Source organism: Lissotriton helveticus, chromosome 5_1, assembly GCF_964261635.1.
Source record: "Lissotriton helveticus chromosome 5_1, aLisHel1.1, whole genome shotgun sequence".
NCBI lineage: Eukaryota > Metazoa > Chordata > Amphibia > Caudata > Salamandridae > Lissotriton > Lissotriton helveticus.
Window position 1 is genome coordinate 67,605,866 of NC_136065.1, and position 22,329 is coordinate 67,628,194.

Genomic DNA, 22,329 nt, shown 5'->3' on the forward strand with positions numbered 1-22,329 from the left:
TTATGTCTTCAGTACCATTCTTTGATGGAATCTAATTTTCACCATTTAGTCAGTATCATTGGTCCCCCTTGACAAACACCTCTCAATGATTTAGCTTCCAAGTTTTCTTCCCTATGGTTTGTTTTAGTGACTCCATGTCCACCATTGAATAGGAGTTGGCCCCCCTCCCCAAGTTGGTAGGTTCCTTCACCCTTCAGCCACGCCCTCCAAAGATACAAACGTCAGCCAGCGGTCTTGGTCACGCCTCCTGATGGGCTTAGTCTATAATCAGGGTTTGTTCCCCTTTTCCTTTCCAGGACTTGATGGCATGTTCCTTGCTATACCCGGTGCCCTCTGCTGGAAATTACTGACTTCAACAACCAAACTTTGAGCCCAGTGTGCCATGTGTTGTTAACCGGCTGCCACCAGGGTTTACCTCCCCCTTTGTTCTTGTCCTTCTGACTGCAATGGCATTACCTGTGCCTACCTCGTTACTCCCTCACCATAGTTACTTTTTCGTCTTTCTCCTCTGGGTGATAAGGTCTACATTCTCTGCTTATTGTTCTTCTTCGTTGCTTCTTCGTCTGTCGTTTGACATTGCCCCGATGATGGCCCTTGTCAAGTTAGTTATGTGAGCCGAAACGTCAACTTAATGAAAATAATATGGACTGTTGAACTTTAGACTTCAAATATCGAGCTAAGTTGCGTTTGGACTATGCTAAGCCTAATCCAAGATTTCTGATATGTTTTGGTACTTGCACAGATTCTTGTTCACCTCATTGGAAATGTTTTGGCTTCTGCACCTTACCGGTTGGCACCGCACGGTTTCACAATTACACCTGTGCCACCACCATTATACAGTGCAGCAGCTTACTCTTTGTCTCTCACTCCCAGCAATATATGGCCCTATTCTGAGGCCCGCCGCTGTTTGCCTTATCCAAACCCTTCCTGAAATAACCATTTCTCCCTGTAGGAGGAAGACCCATCACCGACAGTCTCATAGTCTGTGGCCCCAGAGAAGGTTGATTACCTGAATCTTATTTAGAAAGTCCCCATTGACCTTGACCTCAGCAGTGCTGCCCCATGGAGCCCTACTATGGACCTCATATTAAATGAAATTAAAGCACCAAGGGCCAGATGTACAAAGCGTTTGTGACGTCACCATCTGGTCATCTACTGCCCCTAATTCTGTGAAAAACTTTGGATATAATGTCTGGTACATGAGACCTGTTCCGCTGAGACAGTCTTAAGAATAAATGTAGGAGGGGGGTGGGCGCACACTGCCTCACACTCCAGCACTCAGTTTGCCCCGATGCATCATAATAAATGCAGTGCACGATAACACTTTCTTCGGTGTCAGGCTTTAGTTTTTCACCCATGTTGGTGCAGAGCCAGTGCTGTGTATCTCTAGACACGTGTTTCAGGATTATTGTCCTTCTTCAGTAGAGAGCAACACTTTTTTGGGGGTTCCGGAGATGCTGCCCAAAGTCTTCTCAGGTCCCAGGCCCCAGGCCCCTCAACCAGGACGATGGGCTCCTATGAAGATTTGCTGGGGGTAGGCCCAGGCCATGATGTCAGTGAGGGGGGAGCGGAGAGCCTCAGAGCCCATGTGGCAGGTGAATCTTGCGTGACACCATCTTGAAGTATCCCAGAAGCCTTTGCAGGAAGGGTGAAACAGGGGTGGAGAGATGATGTGGAACCTGAGGATAGGCCAGAGGTGCATTCCTGCTGGCACCACCCACCTGCCCTCTGGTGCAGGTGGGAGGTCTCTCTCTTGGATGCGCTTTTCCTGATGAACACTGGGACTGGAGGCTGGCGCCACGGACCGTTGGAAGGAGGAGTCACCTAATTGTCCCTAGGACTAAGGACTCTGACTCTGATTGACCACAGGACCAGTGGGGGATAGACTGGTCTTCTGCGAGGGGAGGAGAGAGGCCCAGAAGAAGACGAAAGTGGAAGGCTGACGCAGAGAGCCTGTGAAACCGGCTCCCTGTAAAGTTCATCATCCTTTGAGGCCAGACGACCTGAGGAAAGTGCTCCAGCTAGGGCTCACAACCAGGAGGATAGTGAGCCAAAGGCTGTCTAGATTGGCCCAACGGGGTCCAAAATATGACAGTTTTACGTTTTGGGCGACCTTTACCATGACCAGAGTGAGGGGAGCTCCGCCGTCGTATGATCGTTGTCCCCTTCGGGGGGCCAGGCCCTGGAGGTTGGCCTGAGAAGAAAGGGCCCTGAGAACAGAAGTGAGGATGTGAAGCATGAGGAGCGCCATTGCACAACCTGCAAAGATCACGGAGGTCGAGTTCCCCATCATGGAGCTCCGACAAAGAAGCGGAAGTCAGGGACGGCCATCGCACAGGGGCCTAGGACCCGATTACTGGGCCCCGGCAAGGCAGATAAAGAAGGCGGAGCATTGCCGCACTCCCCCATGTGGCCTGATCACCGGCCACATGGCACACATGACCAGAGCAGAAGTGCCGGCTCCAGCAGCAACACACGAGGGTGCTGGCCATGCAGGAAGCCAGCGAGAGCAGCCAGGGATGGGCTCCCTGAACAGCCATGGGTGCCAAGGTGAGATCAGCCACCCCGTGAAATGGAAGACCAGAGAGTGAAGCTGTAGAAGGAAAATGAAAGACCAGCAAGGTGGCTGTACGGAGCTGGAGGGGGAGGTTGTTCCAGGTCTTGACAGGGGTATAGGAGAAGGATCGGCCACTGATGCGGCTGGGATGGATGCGCGGTGTGAGCGAGGGTGAATGAAGAGGAGCGCAGGTGTCTAGAAGGCTGTTGGAAGTTTGGTTTCTGTTTGAGGTAGGCCGGTCCTAGGTTCATGGATGGCTTTGTAGGCATGCTTGAGGATCTTGAACTGGCATCTCTTCTGGAAGGGGAGCCAGTGGCGGTCTCTCAGGGGGGGGGTGATGTGAGTTTGTTAGGGGAGGTCCAGGATGAGTCTGGCTGCAGCGTTCTGCACGGTCTGGAGTCTTATGAGGAGCTGGGTGGAAATGAGGGAGTTGCTGTAGTCGAGGCGGCTGGTGATGAGGCCAGAGTGACAGTCTGTCTGGTGTTGGTTGAGGCCCATCTGAAGATTCTGTGGAGTAGGCGCAGTGTGTGGTAGCAGAAGGAGGCAACTGCGTTATCTTGTCATTTTGTGGTCAGTTGGCTGAAAAAGATTTAAAGGCCTTTTTACAGAAAGGGAGTTTGTAGAAGAATATTTAAAGAAGATTTAGGCAAAGAGAGGGAACACCTCGAGCTGGACAGCCTAAAGCAAATAAAGCCAGAAAATTGAAAGCCAGCAAATGAGAGTCACAAACCACAAAGCCAATGGTAAGCAACGGCCGGAATACATTCCTAGGTCAACTTTCTGAATGTCCCCAAGATGTTTTGAGCGAACCAGACAGCTGTGCTGTCTGTTTTGATATTAAAGAAAAGGAACAAGGGTGTAAAGGAGTGAGGATATAGCACATAAAAGGAGTATGGGCAGGTAATAAAAGTAACATTAAAGAAGGAGTAAGGCGGGAGGGTAGAAGACGTATCAGTAATTAAGAAAAGGAAGGGAAATTAAAAGAATAGGAGAGAGTAATGGGGAAGTTAACAGAGGAAGAGTGTATGAGATACTGAAAAACATAAATCAGTACAGGGAGTGGTAAAAATTAGAAAGGGTACAAGACGTACGGGTATTAAAGAAAGGAAAGGGGAGGTGAGGTGAGGTGGGAGGGCTTTGAGGAGTTAATGGGGAATACCCAAAAAAAGAGGGGCTAAAGGGGAGTGGAGGTGAAACACCATTGTAAAAAAAAAAAATACCAAAAAGATGGACAAGCAAATTTGTCTTCAAAAATGTTTTTCTCTAGCTTTGTTTCCTCAAACTGGAGAAAACCATTAATAATGACCTCCAAAAAAGACTAGGTGTTTGAAGGTTGGCAGCTGCACCCTGCTACTGAAGGTACATCTGGCCAGCAGACACCAAGCTGCATCCTTGCCTTGTTTGTGTTGTAACTATCACCTGGAATCCTTAATTTACTTCCTTCTCCAATGCAGATCATATCACAAAGTTTATAAAAGAAAGATAGGCAGTGCCAGACGCAGGGGCATATTTACAAAGAAGTGATGGAACACTGCGTTAGCCTGGTTGGCTTAACGCTGCAATCCGTCACTTCAGAAACGCAGGGCTGCACCATATTTACAACAATATGGAGCGCGTTGTGTTTCCCGCTGTACTGGCGCTAAACTTAGCAGCCTAGCATGACCACAGGTGCCCTTGCACCGTAGTGCAAGGGTGCCTGTGTTGAGGGGAAGCTTGTTTGTGTTTCCTGCACATAAACAATCTTTAAATAGTGCTTTGTAACGTTTATGTAAGCTGCTTAATGCAGCACACATATAAGTTGCAAAACGTCATTTGTTTGGATTGTTTATGAGCAGGAAGGGTCACTTTCTTGCATATAAACAATCATTGGCAATTTGCTGTTTCTATGTGTGCTGCACAACGCTTCACACATCAGCAAAAAAGGGGAGACATTAAGCATTTCTCCTCATTTCGCCTGTTTAAGACCAGGTTTTCTCTGATATTTATTTTGGCTCTGCCAAATATTTGTGCCACTCTTGTAAATAGGGGGCAGCGTCAGAATCAATGTGTGTTGTGGTGGAGGATCCACCCCAACACCCGTTGCCCTCACCGTTCACGCTAAGTACAGCGTGAAAGGGTGCCTTATTTACAAGGCAGTGTTAAGCCACGTTAAGTGGCTTAACGCTGAATTGTAAATAAGGAGAACCCCCTATCCCCACAGGAACGTCGCTAAAAATGACGTTGTGATGGCGATAGGGGCTTGTAAATATGCCCCTCAGAACTTAAAGCAGACCTGGGAAGATGATAAAGTCAGCTCCAGCTGCACCAGGTGGGAGACCACAGCCAACTGCAAGATCATTTTGAAAACAGTGAGCCGAACAGTATATGTCACCAAATTGTGAGAAATTCTGGCTTTTCTGGAAGGGATCCAATGAAATATTACAGTAAGTGAGAGATTGCCGCAGCACCTAACAGCACTATTTCTGCCGCGCATGTAATCAGCAGGCACCTGTGAGAAAAGAGTGCACCTGGAAAGAGCCTTATGAAGATGTACAATTAAATAATAAAGAGGCTGCAGACTTTGTGGTAAAAGGACATGAGTGTGGACCCGGCCAGTACCCTGAATGCTCAGATGAGTTCTCTTGTTGAGCTTGCAAATGTTCCATGAGTATGTTTCCTCATGTGTAGTAACATTTCCTGGGATGCAGTTCTTACAGCCATTAAATGCAGCAGATTTTCAGAATACACAAGGTCGAGGGCTTTGGGGCATACGTACAAATCATTAGTGTGGTGGAAAGCATCCCCGATTCGCAGCATGCCCCGGAAGTGATACATGTACCACTTCCTGGAGGGCCAGGCTGCGGGATGAGTCTACTGGATGGGTCGCGAGTCTCACCTGTACACTGGGAGCAGTCCCACTCAAGGCAACGCAGGTATTCAGTCCTCTTACAGGTACACTTGCACTTCAATGTGACACCAGTGGCTACTGGAACTGTGGTAGGAGCTGTGGCAGGAGCAGTGGCAGGAGCTGTGGCGGGAACTGTGGCAGGAGCTGTGGCGGGAACTGTGGCGGGAGCTGTAGCAGGAGGAACCTTTGTAGGAACTGTAGCAGGAGCTGTGGTAGGGGCTGTGGGAGGAGCTGTTGGAAAAGAAAAATGAAATTCACATCAAATAATGTTATCGCTGCTGAGAAGACTCGCGCCACTCTGACATCAGCACACCTAGCGAGAGCCCAATATCCCTACAGCATGGTCAGACTCTCACACAGACCTCCCCTCCAGGGCCGGACTGGGGGGCAGATTTACAAGCCCCTTGCGACACATTTATGCCGACGTAGCGTCACTTCTGGGACGCAGCGGCGGTTTAAATCATGCACCACGTTACTACTTATTTACAACCTGACGGATCTAGGGAGATGCGTCACGTTGTAAAGCCCTGCTCCACATTAAACCTGCACTGAAAGGAAGGGGTCCCAGTGTATAAAGGGAACAATTAAATACAATTCATATGAATTAATCAGGAACAATTCTTTGGATCCACAAAGGTTTATTCACAGCGGGATCACATTTGGATCCCGCTGTGAAAAAACCTTTGTGGATCCAAAGAATTGTTCCTGATTAATTCATATGAATTGTATTTAATTGTTCCCTGTATACACTGGGACCCCTTCCTTTCAGTACATAGTGAACCCAGGTCCCAGTGACGATGTCTGGGTAGAACCCCCCTTATATATACCACATTAAACCTGCGTCAGGTTTAGTGTATGCAGGGTGGGCGTTCTGTCGCTAGGAAGCCCCGTAAAAGTGAAGCAGTGAAATCTACAAGATTTCACTGAGTCACTTCTACGTCCATGCTGTGTCAAAACCCTGCGCCTGTTTGAAGCAGGCGTAAGGAGTGACGCAGCATGTTAGTCATAGAAGCCCCTGAGCATTGCTGGAGTTGCGTCCCGCTTACACCATCAGATGCGACACACATCTGTCTATCCCTGCGCCACAGTGTGCCACATTGTAAATGCAAAGCATTTGTGGTGGCGCAAGGGTAGAATTGCACATCGCATCTTTACTGGCGCGTCCCTGCTGATATGCAGGGATTCACCAGTCCTTGTAAATATGCCCCTGGGAACCCAAAGCAGCCCTGGCAATTTTTTCAGACCAGCCCCCGGGGGCTATTTGCAAGTGTAAAGCACTGCTGTTTTTGTTACTGGGGCGGATATTGCAGCGCCACTGCAAAACCAGCCCCCAAGTAACAAAATTGGACCCCACCGCTGCAAAACCAGCCCCCAGTAACAAAACCAGACCCTACCGATGCACAACCAGCCCTTGGTAACAAAGCCGGCTTCTACTGCTGCAAAACTGGCCCCCACCCTGCCGGCCTCCTGGGGAAATGCCCGATGCCCGCTACAGCCAGTCCGGCCCTGCTTCCCTCTGAACAATGCAGAAAACACCACACTTTCCACCTCTCTCATGAATCAATTACAGCATAGTCTGTCTCATATATCTGCTCCTGCAGGATGCGACTAATGGATAATTAAGGAATTAGAAAAAGTGATAAAACTGGAATTAAATAAATGGCGGGAGATTATATTATTGAGGCAATACTTTGAATGTGGAACAGTTCCTCGAGGACTCTGGATGGGGCTAATGCCAACATATAAAGACTTAAATGTGCACCTACTTAAAGAATGAAGGAAAAAAACTCCAGGCTGTTCTGTTAAACTGATAGAGACATTGGTTAAGTGTGAGAAACGCAAGATGGACATACATTTGAAAAAATGTAGGTGTTGTTGTAGGAGATTGAGGAAATGAAAGAGGCATATTGTCCTAGAGAAATTAAGGAAAAATGAAGAAACTAATGAAACGAAAGCACCCAGATATGACAATGATCCAGAAATCCTTTAAGGACTTACGAGGAAGACCGATCGTTAGCTCCAAAGGTGCATTATTGGAGACCACCTCAAGGTATTTTGACTTATTTTTAGTGGAATACTACCAAACATTAACCTCCTATGTAAGAGATACATCTGATTTTCTACATCAGCAAAATCTCATGAACACCAATGTACACAATGATTACTGTGGACATTACCTCACTTTATACCTCAATCATTTATAAACCAGGGTATCCAAGCTTGTCAATATTTCCAAAGAGGAACCTCTTGAGCTACATCCAGCACATACAAATGGCCATGGGAATGTTGTGGAGTATTGTCTGAATCACAACATGTTCCTTTTTAACAAATGATCTGTTTACAAAAACAGCCACATAAATGGGGCCCTCCTTTGCACCAAGGCATGCAAATCTCTTTATGGGAGGGTGGGAAAAGGGAGCTGCCTGGTCAGAGAAGAATGACCCATATATGAATCATGCTGTAGCATGAATAAGGTTAATTGATGATCTCTTTATGATATGGGATGGGGAGGAATCCGATCCAAGAATGTTTCTTTAGAAATGAAACACAAAGGATTGTAACATTAAGTGTATATGTAATTGGAATATGACCACAATTAAATACTTAGATGTCTCTTTGTGTGTGGAAAAGGAAAAACTACGTAAGAAGATACATAGGAAAGCCACTGCGGGCAACTATCTATTGTATGCCAGTGGTGGGCATCCCGAGACTCTAAAGTACAGCATCCCTTAAGGACATCTACTACAAGGTCGAAGAACATGCTCATCCCAATCAGACATTGATGTGGAGGCAAAGTCAATGATCCAGAGATTGACTACACATGGTATCTTAAATGTGTACTTCAGAATGCTTATGAAAAAGTCAAAATACAGAAAAGGAATAGGAAACTGTGTGATGCATATCGAGACACCGCAAAGAAAATGGCCAAATGTACTGACAAGAAAGATGTTTTCAGATTCTTTATGGAATATAATATAGAATTTAGAATTTGAAAAAAACCTTGCCAAACCGAGTAACACATAATGAACATGTCAGAGAATTTGAAGAATACCATTGTAATGTAACTTACAGGAGAACCACTAATTTAGCTCACCTATTTAAAGACAGTTTTTGTCTTCCCACTAAACAGATGACAAGTTGGACACATAATGAAAGAGGGGGGTTCTGGAAATGTGTAACTTGCAAAGGCTCCATTTCTGGTGAGAACAAAAAGGACTATTTCACATTTGACTGTAAAATATCCCCAATTAAAAAGAAAATCAACTGTAATACAGAGTATGTCTTAGAATGCAACTGTAGGAAGAAGAATAATGGACGTACTATCAAGAAGGTAAAATACAATATTTACAACATTTGATAGCTATTAAGAATCATGACAATACCTACCCGGTAGCTAAACCTTTCTGGGAGTGACATGGTGGTATCCCTGCTGGTCTGAAATATTATGGAATCAAATATTTAAGGCACCCCCAGAGGGTTGAATGACCATTAGAACAAAGGAAACAGGAATCGATCCTAATTATATTATTGGGCAATGACCATCCTTGGGGGTAAGGGTTGGATGCTGAATTGTATACATTACACCTCTTAAGTTAGTTGCAAGCTCACATTGACAACTATGGTGATCCCATTCTATGAAATATGTGCCCATGGATATATATATATCTCCCTTATGCCACAGAATTTGAATCAACCCTTTTACTTTATCCAATTTTCGGAAATATGTGTCTCTGGACTTGTAATCGAGCAATCCATATGTCTAGGCCACCGTAGGAAATGGAAGATGAAATGTATGATTTGTTTGCAGAGATCAAAGTTGTGGATTAATTAGATGATGATGATATGTACTCAGGATCATATGGACATATTTGAAGATGCATTGATATATACACTGATCTTTTGTGATTATAGTTACCCAGTTGCAGCCGAGGTCGCTTTATGATGTGATGTTTACGTGTTGACAATTTGTAAATACAGCCACACTATTGAAGCACCTATCTCTTTAGAAATCTGATGTTGCACCTGCATTGACACTTATGTATATGGCTACTTTTCTTTCTATGTAGCCATGGAGGCATAGGGAGTGCAAGATGGAAATCCAAAATACTAGGCGGTGTTGAAATTATGCATTGACCCAACCATGATGATATATGTTCTGCGTCGCAGGAACCTCTCTTGCATGATACATTTTTGGATACATCAGTGCTTCGTGATCACTGATGCCAACCGAAGAACATGTAACTGTAGGATGCGAGGTTGTACATTGGCACTAGCACTATTTGAGCATAGCTAGTTGATTGGCTCATTTGCCACTTTAGAATAAAGTGATTGCGCATGCTCTGGAATCTTAGTATCACAGGTGACTAATAGAAGCCGACGACACCTTATGATCTGAGGTTACACATTGACTTTGTTCTACCATCGCCAGTTATTTCAAGCATCTGTCACTTTGGAATGTGGCTGTTGCATATGCATGAGCACCTTGAAATTGCAATCAACAGATTCAAGCACATGCCACTTTATATGATGAAAGGCCTTGTTTTCCTGTTGCCAATCAATAGAAGCCTGTGGCAATTTAAAAAATGTGACTATTTCATACACACTGATAATTTATAATGCAAGGTTTCACACTGACTTTATTCAAATGCGTAAGCAACCTAGAATTACACCCATCCAATGCAAGCAGGTGCCAATTTATGATGCAAGGTTACAAATTGTCCTTGATTTACTTTAGCCAATCAACAGAAGCCAGTGGCATTTTAAAAATGCAGCGATGGCAAGTGCACTGCCACTTAAGAATGAGCCATACAGCATGGGTATTGAAGCATATGTCATCCTAGGGCGATGAAAGTATTTGAAACTATAGAGACATTGTGGAACAGTATGCTAGCTTTACATCTAAAAGAGTATGGGAGGGGCCAGTTATGTGATGATGGTGTCCACATGGAACACACATGTATGTATTAACAATTCACAGTTATCAGGTTTCTAAAAATCTTTAATGGTGAGAATTGCATTATGTTTCGAAGTTTTATCCATTTGAAAAATATGGCACCATTATGTAAATATTGGTCCAGGAGCAATATTCAACAATTAAATTAAATGTGAATGCTTACATGGATGTATATAAACATGAATGAATTACTGAATTGATAGCAGAAACATACTGAAAATCTTGAGTTGGTGAAACATGTTTGGACATAGGCACTTTATATTTCAAGGTAATTGCCACCTCATTCAAGATTGGCTTAGTCTGAACAGCCACGTTGGAAATATTTTTATGATTAAAAATGGAGTATGAGTATTGAACTGCGAATAGCGATGGAGCAGAAATGGTTTATGTTTGTAGTTACATTTAAAATGGCTCAAATCTGGGAAGATTTTTAACAAATTTAACATCACAAATTTTATCCATTTAAAACACATGAATACTAAGATGATGGGTGATTTAGCGGCATCACTAGAAGAAGGCACACATTCTAGGTGGTTGTGCGGGTGAACATGAGGAAGGGTCACTAAATCATTTGTATTGAAGAGACACCATGAGTGAGTTAAAAGTACTCAGCTGAAAAGCGTTGGATATACTATTTCACTCATTGTTTTTATGTGTTTATTGTTTGAGTCATATTTTAAAGTACGAGGAGCCTTTGAGGTGCCATATATATAAATATAACTAAAAAAAGTTAAAGGGACTTTATAGTTAGGTGGAAAAACATGCCATTTTAAACTAGTAAAACCAATAAATTTCACAAGTTACAGTTATCTCAAGTAACTATAACTAGTACTTTAAAATAACAATATCTCTCACACCACCATGAACTGTGTTGTTTTCAATGATGTAATTTCAGATGTTGCAGCGATGTTATCATTGATGTCATAGAACATGTCATGAGTGATGTAATATGCAAGGTAATTAGTAGTGGTAATGAGAGGGCTTGAGTTACAGTTACTTGAGGGCATGAGTTACATTTGGTTGAGATAAAGATAACTGGTGAATTTCAGTGGTTTTGTTGGTGTAATACAGTATGCTGTACCTGACATTTTCACCTAACTATAACTTCCCTTTAACCTTTGCTTTTTTCAGTGAATTTCTATCTTTTGTGTAACATAATGTAAGATGGCAATTAGCAAGGTTCTGCTGCACCATGGAGGTGAAGATGTCCTTTTTTAAGCGTGTGGGAGCTCCCTCTGAGCCCCGGCTACTAGCAGCAGGGGGATCAGGGTGTCCCTACGCTACCCAATGATATTGTTTTTGTTTTTAACTTCAAGACACGGGAACCGCCATCTGTAATATTAACGGGTGTATCCTATTGCAACAAGCACACAAAGTAAATTATGAAGCATATATGTGGAATTACCCACATTAAGTAGATACTATACTTTTTAGTTCACTGGTATTGAGTTATGTAGGAGGTGTAATGACTCCAAAGACATTAATGAGATTAGCAATTTATTAAACCTTGAATACTGTTCCAAAAACGCATTTGGCTAATATTTACCTTATTGATATCTACCTGCTTAATAGTCCATGTCCACAGAAGTTTAAGAGAATGGCTTCACATTATACATTTGCTAATTAAAGCGCATGCACTACCAGGTACTATGGACAACCCTCCATAGTGCCCTACACATATTCCTGAAACGCGCGGGATGGTGTGCACAATTTTATCATTCGAAGCAATCATACTGTGACCTGAGCTGTCCATTAGTGAGTCACACATAGATTATGCAAATGTATAATGTAGATGATTTTTCACAGAATATTTGGAAATAAATCTATGCACTTTATAAATCTTGAGTTTACACAGAAGTTGTCTACAGCGCTTCATGACAACTCTTGAGTATCAGCATATACAAAAAAATATGCAAGTAAATAACGTATGGTACGGAGGCTCTTTAATTTTTCTCATATATGTTTGGTAACAGCTGTTTAAATTAAGGTGCAATCTATTGAAATGTACGTCTGCATCTCTCACTACTTGTGCTTAGCATTTACCTTGTTTAAACAAGGTAGCAAATGTGTGTATCAAGTAGCTTTTACCATCTTGTTTCCAGTACTATAACATTTCTATTTGAGGAGCAGCAGCTTTGATGATGTCATAAGTGATGTGAACAATGAGGTTATTAGAGATGTCATCAGTAATGTCATCAATTATTTCATTTCACTACAGTTTTAGGATGTGTTGTCATAAGCAGTGTAAGATGGACTGCAAGTTACTTGAGTTAAATTTAACCGGTGAATTTCAGTGTTTTTGATTTTTCTTTAAAATGTTATAACTGACATTTTCACCTGAGCTCAGTAATCTATAACTGATGAATTTCAGTGTTATTGTGATTTTTAAATGTTTTTTTACATATCATTACAACACCTTACTATAACTTCACAAAAGGGCATTTCTAAGGTAAAATTGTATTACCTTATTTAACTATAATGTTACTTTTTTATATGTATGTATTGATGGATAGATAGATACACAATTAATTAAAAGATAATTGATTAAATCATTATAAAAAAATATTAAAAACATTTAAATCATTTAAATCGGATTGATAAATAGGCACTAGAGAAAGGAATATATGTTGCTATGAAAGATATGTATTTGTCTGCACTGGGAAGTGACTGAACCAGCTCCTGCAGCAAACGCCTGCATGTGCCCGCTGATTAATGTCAGCGGCAGTGCGCTAAACTGAGTAAATCTGACACTCAGGTGTACAATCTACTCCAAGGAAGATATCACCGACTCAGTGACACTAATGTAAACCTAAACCTGTCTGGCATGAAACCACCTCAATTTAAGTGCCACAAAAATTGAATTCCTTTTCTTTCCCCCGCCCCATGGGTCCCTCAGGGTTAAGACTGGATTAAACAACTGGACGACCTAAAATGCAATACAGTCACCACAGAATCATTTAAATCCATTGGGATAGCCCTGGATAGAAAAATCTTACCATGCAAGCCTACATCATCATATCCACACACCATGCTTTTCTCCAAGTTAACTGGGTCTGGGTGGATTTCATAGCGTTCCACTATGTGGAATTCAGCGAATGGCCAAAAAACACTCCGCCGCACTCTGCGGAGTTCTGCAAGCGGCAGTGTGAGGTAAGTCTCCCAGCTCATGCTGATTTTTAGCACTGGGAGTTTTACAGTACAAACAGCACCAGGCACAGCCCAAAGAGAGTGCAGCTTCCTTCTGCCACTCGAGTAGATGTTCTACTCGAGCGGCAGCTTCCTCAACCTGAGTGGCAGCTTCCTCAACGTGAGTGGCAGGTTTCTCAAGGCAAGTGGTAGCAACCTTCCGCGACCGCCTGTGTTGAGAAATCTCACTGGGAGTTGGTCTACTGCATGATTATCCTCACTCACGCTCATCAAGTTAAGGTTGGCGAGCCACGAGGGAGAAAAAATCTGATCCGCACCCCAAGGCAGAGTTTTTGGGAAATCTGTGCTCTACATGGAGTGCGGAGTGGGGAAAACTCTGCAAACTCTGCCAGCAGAGTTGAATTTTACAACCAGACCTAACTTTAACCTCTTGAGAAAGTGAAACCTTTCATCCTACCTCCAGACTTCAAGATTACCGGCTAATCTCCGGTCATATCGAGACTGAAATAAGGGAGTGTAACGTTAACCGGTTCACCTAATTCAAGCAGGACAGCAATCAAGGCTTCCCGGAATGCTGTGGCAAGACTAATAACAGGAACAAGACATTCAATCACATCACACTCAAGTCTAACGTCTCTCAACTGAGTCCCGTCCAAGCTAGAATCTAGCGGAAGATACTGTTCATGACGCACAAAGCCCGGCAACATGAGGCACCCAAAATAAGCTCAAGATATCAGGGGCCGCCGATCCCTACGAAGCGCCAATCCTCTCTTGCTGCCTAGATTCAGAAACAAGAAGACCTGGGCTCACTCCTTCTCGGATCTGAAACTTGCTCATGTCTGAGATTTGATTAACCCATCAGTAATTATTTTCACGAAAGAGGCTAAGAGGCTTGTACTAAGTAGATTTGTAATATATTGTTCTGATCTAGCACAACTCAGTGGTCTTTACACCAAGGACATTATTTTGCCGAGATGCAGATGTATTTAGGCACACTGGCTCACCACTGGGAATGGGGATCGGTAAAACATACTGTTTATTCCTGAAGGATAATATATGTTAAGTAATGGGATTTGCGGGTTGCTCTGTACAGTTCTCGGAGAACCTTGGTTCATGTTTGAAATTTATAAACTCTCTAATAAATAAATAATACATTTTAGGGTTTTAAAAAAACAAATGTTGAGATTCCAAAATCCTAAGACCCCAGGATGGTTTCCGGGACCCAGGGAGGGTTTAATGTTTGCAAATCCAACACCAGAGTTATGAATCCCACAACAAATCATTTTTGTTATTATTTATTTTACTTCCAATTTTAATTAATTTTTAATACCCCCTTTCCCCACGTGGAAGAAGGGTCAAGGTGGGCTCACTCTGCCTCGTTAGGAGCTTTTAAAAATTGTATTCAACATTCCCATGCTGTGGAAGAAAAGGACGCAAATCTGACCTGAATACCTTTAGTGGGGGAAATGTTATGAAGGCTTAAGTGTGTAGTGCCCCAAACAATAAAAAAGGGTTCAGCAGTGGGACAGAGAAGCCTCAGCAGCTGAGGAGCTAAAGGAGTGAAGGAGATATTTCCTTCCAGCAATGGGCCACAACTTCCCCTCTTCTCTCTACAGACGCCTTCAAGAACTCCTGGAGCAGACTCAGGGAGCGGATTTGAGAGGTTACCGCCATCTATCCTCCCCGGGAGTCTGAATGGCTGATAGGCTCACTAGACACTGGAGTTATACAAAAACAAGTAAAAGACTTTAAAAAATGGAGTACTGGCTGGCCCCATCTTTCACCTTGTACCTTGCACCTCTTCTAACTTCTCTCCACAACTTTTCATCCCCTTGGTGGAAGATTTTGACTTCCAGAATTCCCACCCAAGTGGAGCTGAAAAGCTCATAAGACACTGGGGTAAAATGTGACAAAGTAAATGGAGTGAAAGCTAGTCATCTCAGAGTATCAGAGCAACTTTGCTAATATTTCGCTTTATAATGGGAGAATTTATATCTCTGCAGGCCTGGTGTTCGCTGCACTGTGAGCATCTTGTCGAGTTGGGTTGGTCTGCATGTGTCCTATGAGATGCAGGGATGCTGGGGCTTGCTTCAGTACTCATGCATGTCTACCAGAAGGCAATGTCTAGAAGTGAGTGGTCCTTCGAGGTTCACTGCTACAAAGACATCATGACATCCTGAGCATATCTTGAGAAGCTCTCATTCAGGTTTTACTTCTTGCGTGGCTTGTAATTGACTGTAAGTCTGTGCCTCATTTCTGAATGCAGGTTGTAGTTTAGTCTTTGTATTGGCATTTATGGTCATGAGGACTTGGTGGTGGTTATAAAGATGTATGATGAGAAGAAACACAATGATGTTCACAACCCATCCAGACTTGGGGGCCTATTAGGATGGCGGGTGGATTGCCCCCGCCCGGCCGGCGGTAGCTACTATTCACCCGCCATCCCCAACAGAATAACCCCCCGCCACATTAGGATGGCTGGGGGGTCCGCTGCAGACGGAAAGTCTGTCCGCGTGCATTTCCGCCGGTCGCGAAGTCGACCGGCGGAAAAAGTGCTTGTCTATGGTGGTGGTGTCTGCGAGACACCGCCAACCATATTAGCATGAGGGTGGCCCAATGCTTCTCCACAGCGGCGTTGCCGCCGTGGAGAAGCATGCGGTCTTCACTTGGCAAGGTGGCGGTGCACATGGGGGATACCTGTGGTACCACCCCCTGCATTTGCATACACAATGCGGTAGGCACCGCGTGGTGCCTTCCGCTTTGTGTATGCAAATGCACAACATGCATTTGTGACATTGCAGCGGGAGCTGGTGTAAACACCACCCGCCGCAATGTTACAAATGCATGATGCGCCCGCCAGTGTGGCAGGTGCATCATAATTTGCATGGTGGGACCGCCGCTCTGGTCGCGGGTGGTCCCGTTTTCCACGAGGATGGTGGGCGGACAAAGTCCGCCTGCCATTCTAATGAGCCCCTAGGTCTTCACTCCACACCTGGGAGTCTGCACAATCATTCCTGTACGTAGGAATCTGCACTTATCGCTGATTCTTACCAGACGTGTACAAGGTCAAGACTTACTTCAGCCCTACTGGACTGGGATCAGTGGAGAGGGCTTTGTGCAAACGTGAAATACACTACACTTGCTGTGGTGAACCCCTAGATGTGGTGTGCGTAACAGCTAGCATTACACAGGAAAGAACACAAGTCCCTCATGTCTGATGGTATTCACATGTGTCTAACTCCACGATCAGCTGTTTCTGAATCCGGAAGTTTCTTCTCCCACAAAAATGTGTGGCCAAACAATGTAATGGCCATCATCTCGAAATCATACCTCTCTTGGTTTGGCACAAGTCCTTTTTCGCCTTGATGGTGCACTCTTCCTGCAGGATAAACGTCTTGCTCTTGAGCAGTCAGAACAAATACTGGGATATCATTCCTAGATTGTGGTGTTGAAGTACTGCTGGGGTCAAACTCCTGCTCATTGTATATCTTTCACACACCAAGCAGTGAAACGTTCCAGGTCACATTCAGATCATGTCATTGCGAAGGGTCTTGAATGTTTCTCCCTTACAAATGCTGTTTTAGGCCTGGCCACACAGATGTGTATCTTACCCATGTCTTGGGACCGGTTACAATGGATCAGAACTAATGTCTGTGGCCTCCTGTTGGCTTGTTGATGCCCTGAGATAGCACATTGCTGATTTCTTTCTTGTGTGGTCACAGGCGGAGGAAGGGTGGGCAGGCGCTTCTTTGAGGGATGTCAGGCCACATTTTAGAGCTGAATGGAAGGATTCAGCTTTTGCCACTGAACCTTTAGCGCTTCATTCAAAAAGGCTGATGTTAAAAGGCGTCACGTGTGGTTTGAGTTCCACGAGGTCATTCAGACGTACATATGATATTTCACTGATTATATTTTCTTTTAACTTTTAAATGTTTTTATTGCCCTTTCAATGCAGCCTGTATATATTGAGAAAATGGAGGTCTATGGCCATACATTTTCATTCTAGATGGTCTCTTTTCTAACTAATCTCCGACCCATGACGGACACATGGCTAACCCGTAGCTGGCCCACCACTGATCCCTCCAGGGCTGACCCATCAGTAACCCATGGCTGACCCTCGACTGGACCATGGCTAATCCATTAGTAATCCATGACTGAACTACAGATGACCCTCACAGACCCACAGGTGACCCATCACTGATGCATGGCTGACCCATGACTAGCAGATCACTGACCCATTACTGACCCATGGCTAACCCATTACTGGACCACAACTGACCCATTAGTGACCCTTGACTGTCCCACAGATCACTCACCCAAGGCAACTCATGGCTATCCCATCACTGACAAATAACTGGCACATCCCTGACCTAAGACTGACCCAACACTGGTCCAGGTGGACCAATCACTGACCTATGGCTGACTCATCACTGACACATCACTCACCCATGGCTGACCCATCACTCACCCATGGCTGACCCATCACTGACAAATCACTCACCCACAGCTGACCCATCACTGACCCATCACTCACCCAATGCTGACCCATCACTCACCCATCGCTGACCCATCACTGACCCATGGCTAACCCATTACTGGACCAAAACTGACCCATTAGTGACCCTTGACTGTCCCACAGATTACCCATCCTTCACCCATCGCTGACCCATCACTGACCCATCACTGGACCATGCCTCACCCATTATTGACTCATGACTGACCCACAGATGACCCATCACTGAACCATCACTCACCCATGGCTGACCCATCACTCACTCACCCATCACTCACCCATGGCTGACCCCTCACTCACCCATCACTCACCCATGGCTGACCTATCACTTACCCATTAGTGACCCTTGACTGTCCCACAGATGACCCATCACTCACCCAAGGCTGAACCATCACTAACTCATGGCTAACCCATTACTGACCAATAACTAGCACATTCCTGACCCATTACTGACCTATGACTGAGCAAACACTAATCACGGCTGGCCAATCACTGACCTTTGGCTGATGCATCACTGACCAATCACTGACCCATGGCTGACCTATCACTGACCCATCACTCGCCCATGGCTGACCCATCACTGGACCATGGCTTACCCATGGCTGACCCATAATTGACCCACACTCAACCATGGCTTAACCGTCACTCACCCATGGCTGACCCATCACTGACCCATGGTTGACCTCCAGATGACCCATCACTCACCCTTGGCTGACCCATCCATGAACTATGGCTGACCCATGACTGGACCATGCCTCACCCATTATTGACCCATGACTGACCGACAGATGACCCAACACTGACCCTTCACTGACCCATGGCTGAACCATCACTGAACCATCACTCACCCATGACTGATTGATCAATAGCCCATCACTCACCCATGGCTAACCCATCACTGACCCATAGCTGATCCATTACTGGAACACAGCTTACCCATCACTGACCCATGGCTGATCCATCCATGACCTATGGCTGACCCATCACTGGACCATGCCTCACCCATTATTGACCCATGACTGACCGACAGATGACCCAACACTGACCCATCACTGACCCATGGCTGACCCATCACTCACCCATGACTGATTGATCAATAGCCCATCACTCACCCATGGCTAACCCATCACTGACCCATAGCTGATCCATTACTGGAACACAGCTTACCCATCACTGACCCATGGCTGATCCATCCATGACCTATGGCTGACCCATCACTGGACCATGCCTCACCCATTATTGACCCATGACTGACCGACAGATGACCCAACACTGACCCATCACTGACCCATGGCTGACCCATCACTCACCCATGACTGATTGATCAATAGCCCATCACTCACCCATGGCTAACCCATCACTGACCCATAGCTGATCCATTACTGGAACACAGCTTACCCATCACTGACCCATGGCTGATCCATCCATGACCTATGGCTGACCCATCACTGGACCATGCCTCACCCATTATTGACCCATGACTGACCGACAGATGACCCAACACTGACCCATCACTGACCCATGGCTAACCCATCACTGACCCATAGCTGATCCATTACTGGAACACAGCTTACCCATCACTGACCCATGGCTGATCCATAGATGACCCATCACTCATCCATGGCTGACCCGAGGCTGATCCATAGATGATCCATCACTCACCCATGGCTGACCCATCACTTACCTATAGCTGACCCATCACTGACCTATGAGTGACCCAACATTGATCCATGGCTGACCCATCACTGAGCCATTGTGGAGCAGAAGCCAGACAATGACAGGCCACAATGAAGGCACTTTCACTCACTGTTGCCTTTTGTTTACTACACACCTTGAGATCACAAGGGGCCAACTTCTGGGGGGAGTGAATCTCTTACTATGTGTGACTTCTTGCTGTTCCTTGATGAGCTGGCACCTATTCTGCCTCTTCTGCTGGTCTGATGTCTCAATGGACCGATGCATCCCCTTCAGGCGACCGCCTTTAACCATTTGAAGTTTGTTGGATAAACTCATCATTGAGGCGCAGTTTGTAAACTCTATCATCTGCACCAAGACACTGCCTTGAGGTGAATGTGTAATTCGCAGATGCTCCCTTGTGTTATGGGTATCCTCTGTGTCTTGATGTCTGATCTCATTGGAGCTGTGGGCAGATTGTCTGCCATAGCTTGATTACACCTCTGTCAGGATGTGGCATCATTATTCCTTTAGGTCACAAGCTGGACAATTTAAAACAACTTTGGCTCAAAGGCTCTGCAGCTGCCTTGTCGTGTTGTAATCATTGTGGAGACTATGGTAATCACAGTGGCATCTGTTAAAGATGAATCTAAACTCTCCTTCTGCACCTCATTTCACCTCAGTCTTTGAGTGGTACTCAAAGCAAGTTGAAATGTATTTTGAGGGAGTGAGTCTTGCTTGAAGTTTTGTTTAGTGCCCATAACTGCTGACATAAATTAGGCAAGACTTATAATTAGGATAGTCAAAGCATGTTTCTTTTTGTTGATTCTTTTGTAATCAATGTATGTGATTTACGTAACTATATAGTTCAGTTGCATCAAAACTCCTTGTTATCGAAGGTCTCTGATGTCCTGATGAAGGTATCCTCGTTCTTTTAGTACACCGAAACATCAATCGCTACATGAGTGGACCTGGGAATACTTTTCTTAGCAAATCCAACTTGCAACTTTTCCAATTAATATTTCAGTCTCTGAAATCAGCCTCATGCACATTCAGCCAACCATGCTCCGTTCTTCTTCATGCAGTAGTGTGTATCTATAGAACCTCGAAAGCCGAGGTAATAACTTGTGGCTGTTATTTTATAGAGGGAATATATTTGTATGCAGTTGTAGCTTTACTGATATTCATGCTTTGCAATTAAGGAAACAAATGATGTGCATTCTTTGTCTTGTCACTGGTATATTTTTGGTTAGCATCACTTTAGGACCATATCACCTGGAATAAAAATCCCTAAAAGACCCTATATTTTTCCACCTGTCAGTTCCATGAGGTTCCGAAATTCCTTTACCCATGGAAGTGAGGATGGTGCAGTGGGCACTGTGGTGCCCAGTGTGGAAGAACTATTGTTGGAATGTGAAGGAGGCACCTGACATTCTCAGAAGCAGCCTGAGGAAGACCCAAAGCAGTGCCGGAGAGCCGAAACATCACACCCCCAAGTTGGACTTACCTACAGTGCAGGCGGAGCAGTCAAAGCTCAAACAGATGAAAAGAAGGCTCAACTGGCAGGTGCAGCTACACGTAGGAGGGGGTTCCTCAGCAGCTGCTGTCCCTGAAAAGAAAGAGGAGACAAGGACAGTCAAACACTTGATGAGGCAGACAAAACTCAGAGCATCCTCCCAAACCTTAAGTAGACTGTGGTCAGGTACTGGGGCCTCTTCTCCTACCTGCAGCTTTCTATTAATCGCATCCACTGCTGGGCGCCTATGGTGCACCTAGGAAGGGGACCCTACTGAACTGGTCGTGGCATGACCAACCATCACTGGGATTTTGTTATCATTTCCTTGGTTCTGTCTTTTCACCATCACCCTGGTTACTTTCCACAAGCTAATGCCTATAATTTGACTTGATGACCATAACCCGCTCCCTCCCCGATTCCGCAACGAAGCGGGTCATAGGTACTTGGTACGGAAGATGAGGGGTGTACCACTGTTTTTAAGTAGAATCTAGCCCCTACAGTTGGAAGATGTTCTGTAGGGTTTCTTGGTAATCAGTAGTACTATTTCCTCTTTCTACCCTGTCTCTGTGCACCACTTTCCACCTCTGAAAGCATCTTAAAGTTCAGAGCATGTGTCTGCTTTGAAATCCCACATACTGGAAAAAGGAGGTTTCTTGGGACTCACCGTGTCCGCACCAATCAAGCTCCGGCATGACTGCTTGTAGCTTGAGAGAGGAGACAGCTGAGCAAAGGACTGGCTTTGAGCTGGAGGTGAAGGAGAGCACAGAGAGGCTTGTCTCCATGCTACATAATTAAGCATGGGCGTAAAATCCGTTCCGTTCACCTAATTTGCGGATTTTCTGCAATTTCGCTGCCCACGAATCTCGGGAAATTGCAGAAAAATCTGCGAAATCGCGTGCGGGACGGATTTTCAAAAACTGAAGTACATGAAGCACTTACAGGGTTACAGCAGGTGCCCAAGTTGAAGCTAATTTCTATGTAACCATTTACAAAATGGTTACAAAGAAATTAACTTCAATTTGGGCACCTGCTGTAACCCTGTAAGTGCTTCCTGAGTGGCGCCTCCGGAGTTGTTGCCTAC

At 44.9% G+C, this 22,329-nt stretch overlaps 1 protein-coding gene across 1 annotated transcript in view; it reads right to left on the reverse strand.

The window, feature by feature from the left end:
* LOC144752383 (uncharacterized) overlaps window positions 1-22,329 on the reverse strand; it is a 182,083-nt gene that overhangs the window by 116,306 nt on the left and 43,448 nt on the right. Inside the window, exons 2-3 of the mRNA XM_078640318.1 lie at window positions 21,240-21,341; window positions 5,433-5,675 (exon numbers count right to left, since the gene is read on the reverse strand). Coding sequence (XP_078496444.1) covers window positions 5,433-5,675; window positions 21,240-21,341 — 345 coding nt within the window. The remainder of the gene's footprint in view (window positions 1-5,432; window positions 5,676-21,239; window positions 21,342-22,329) is intronic.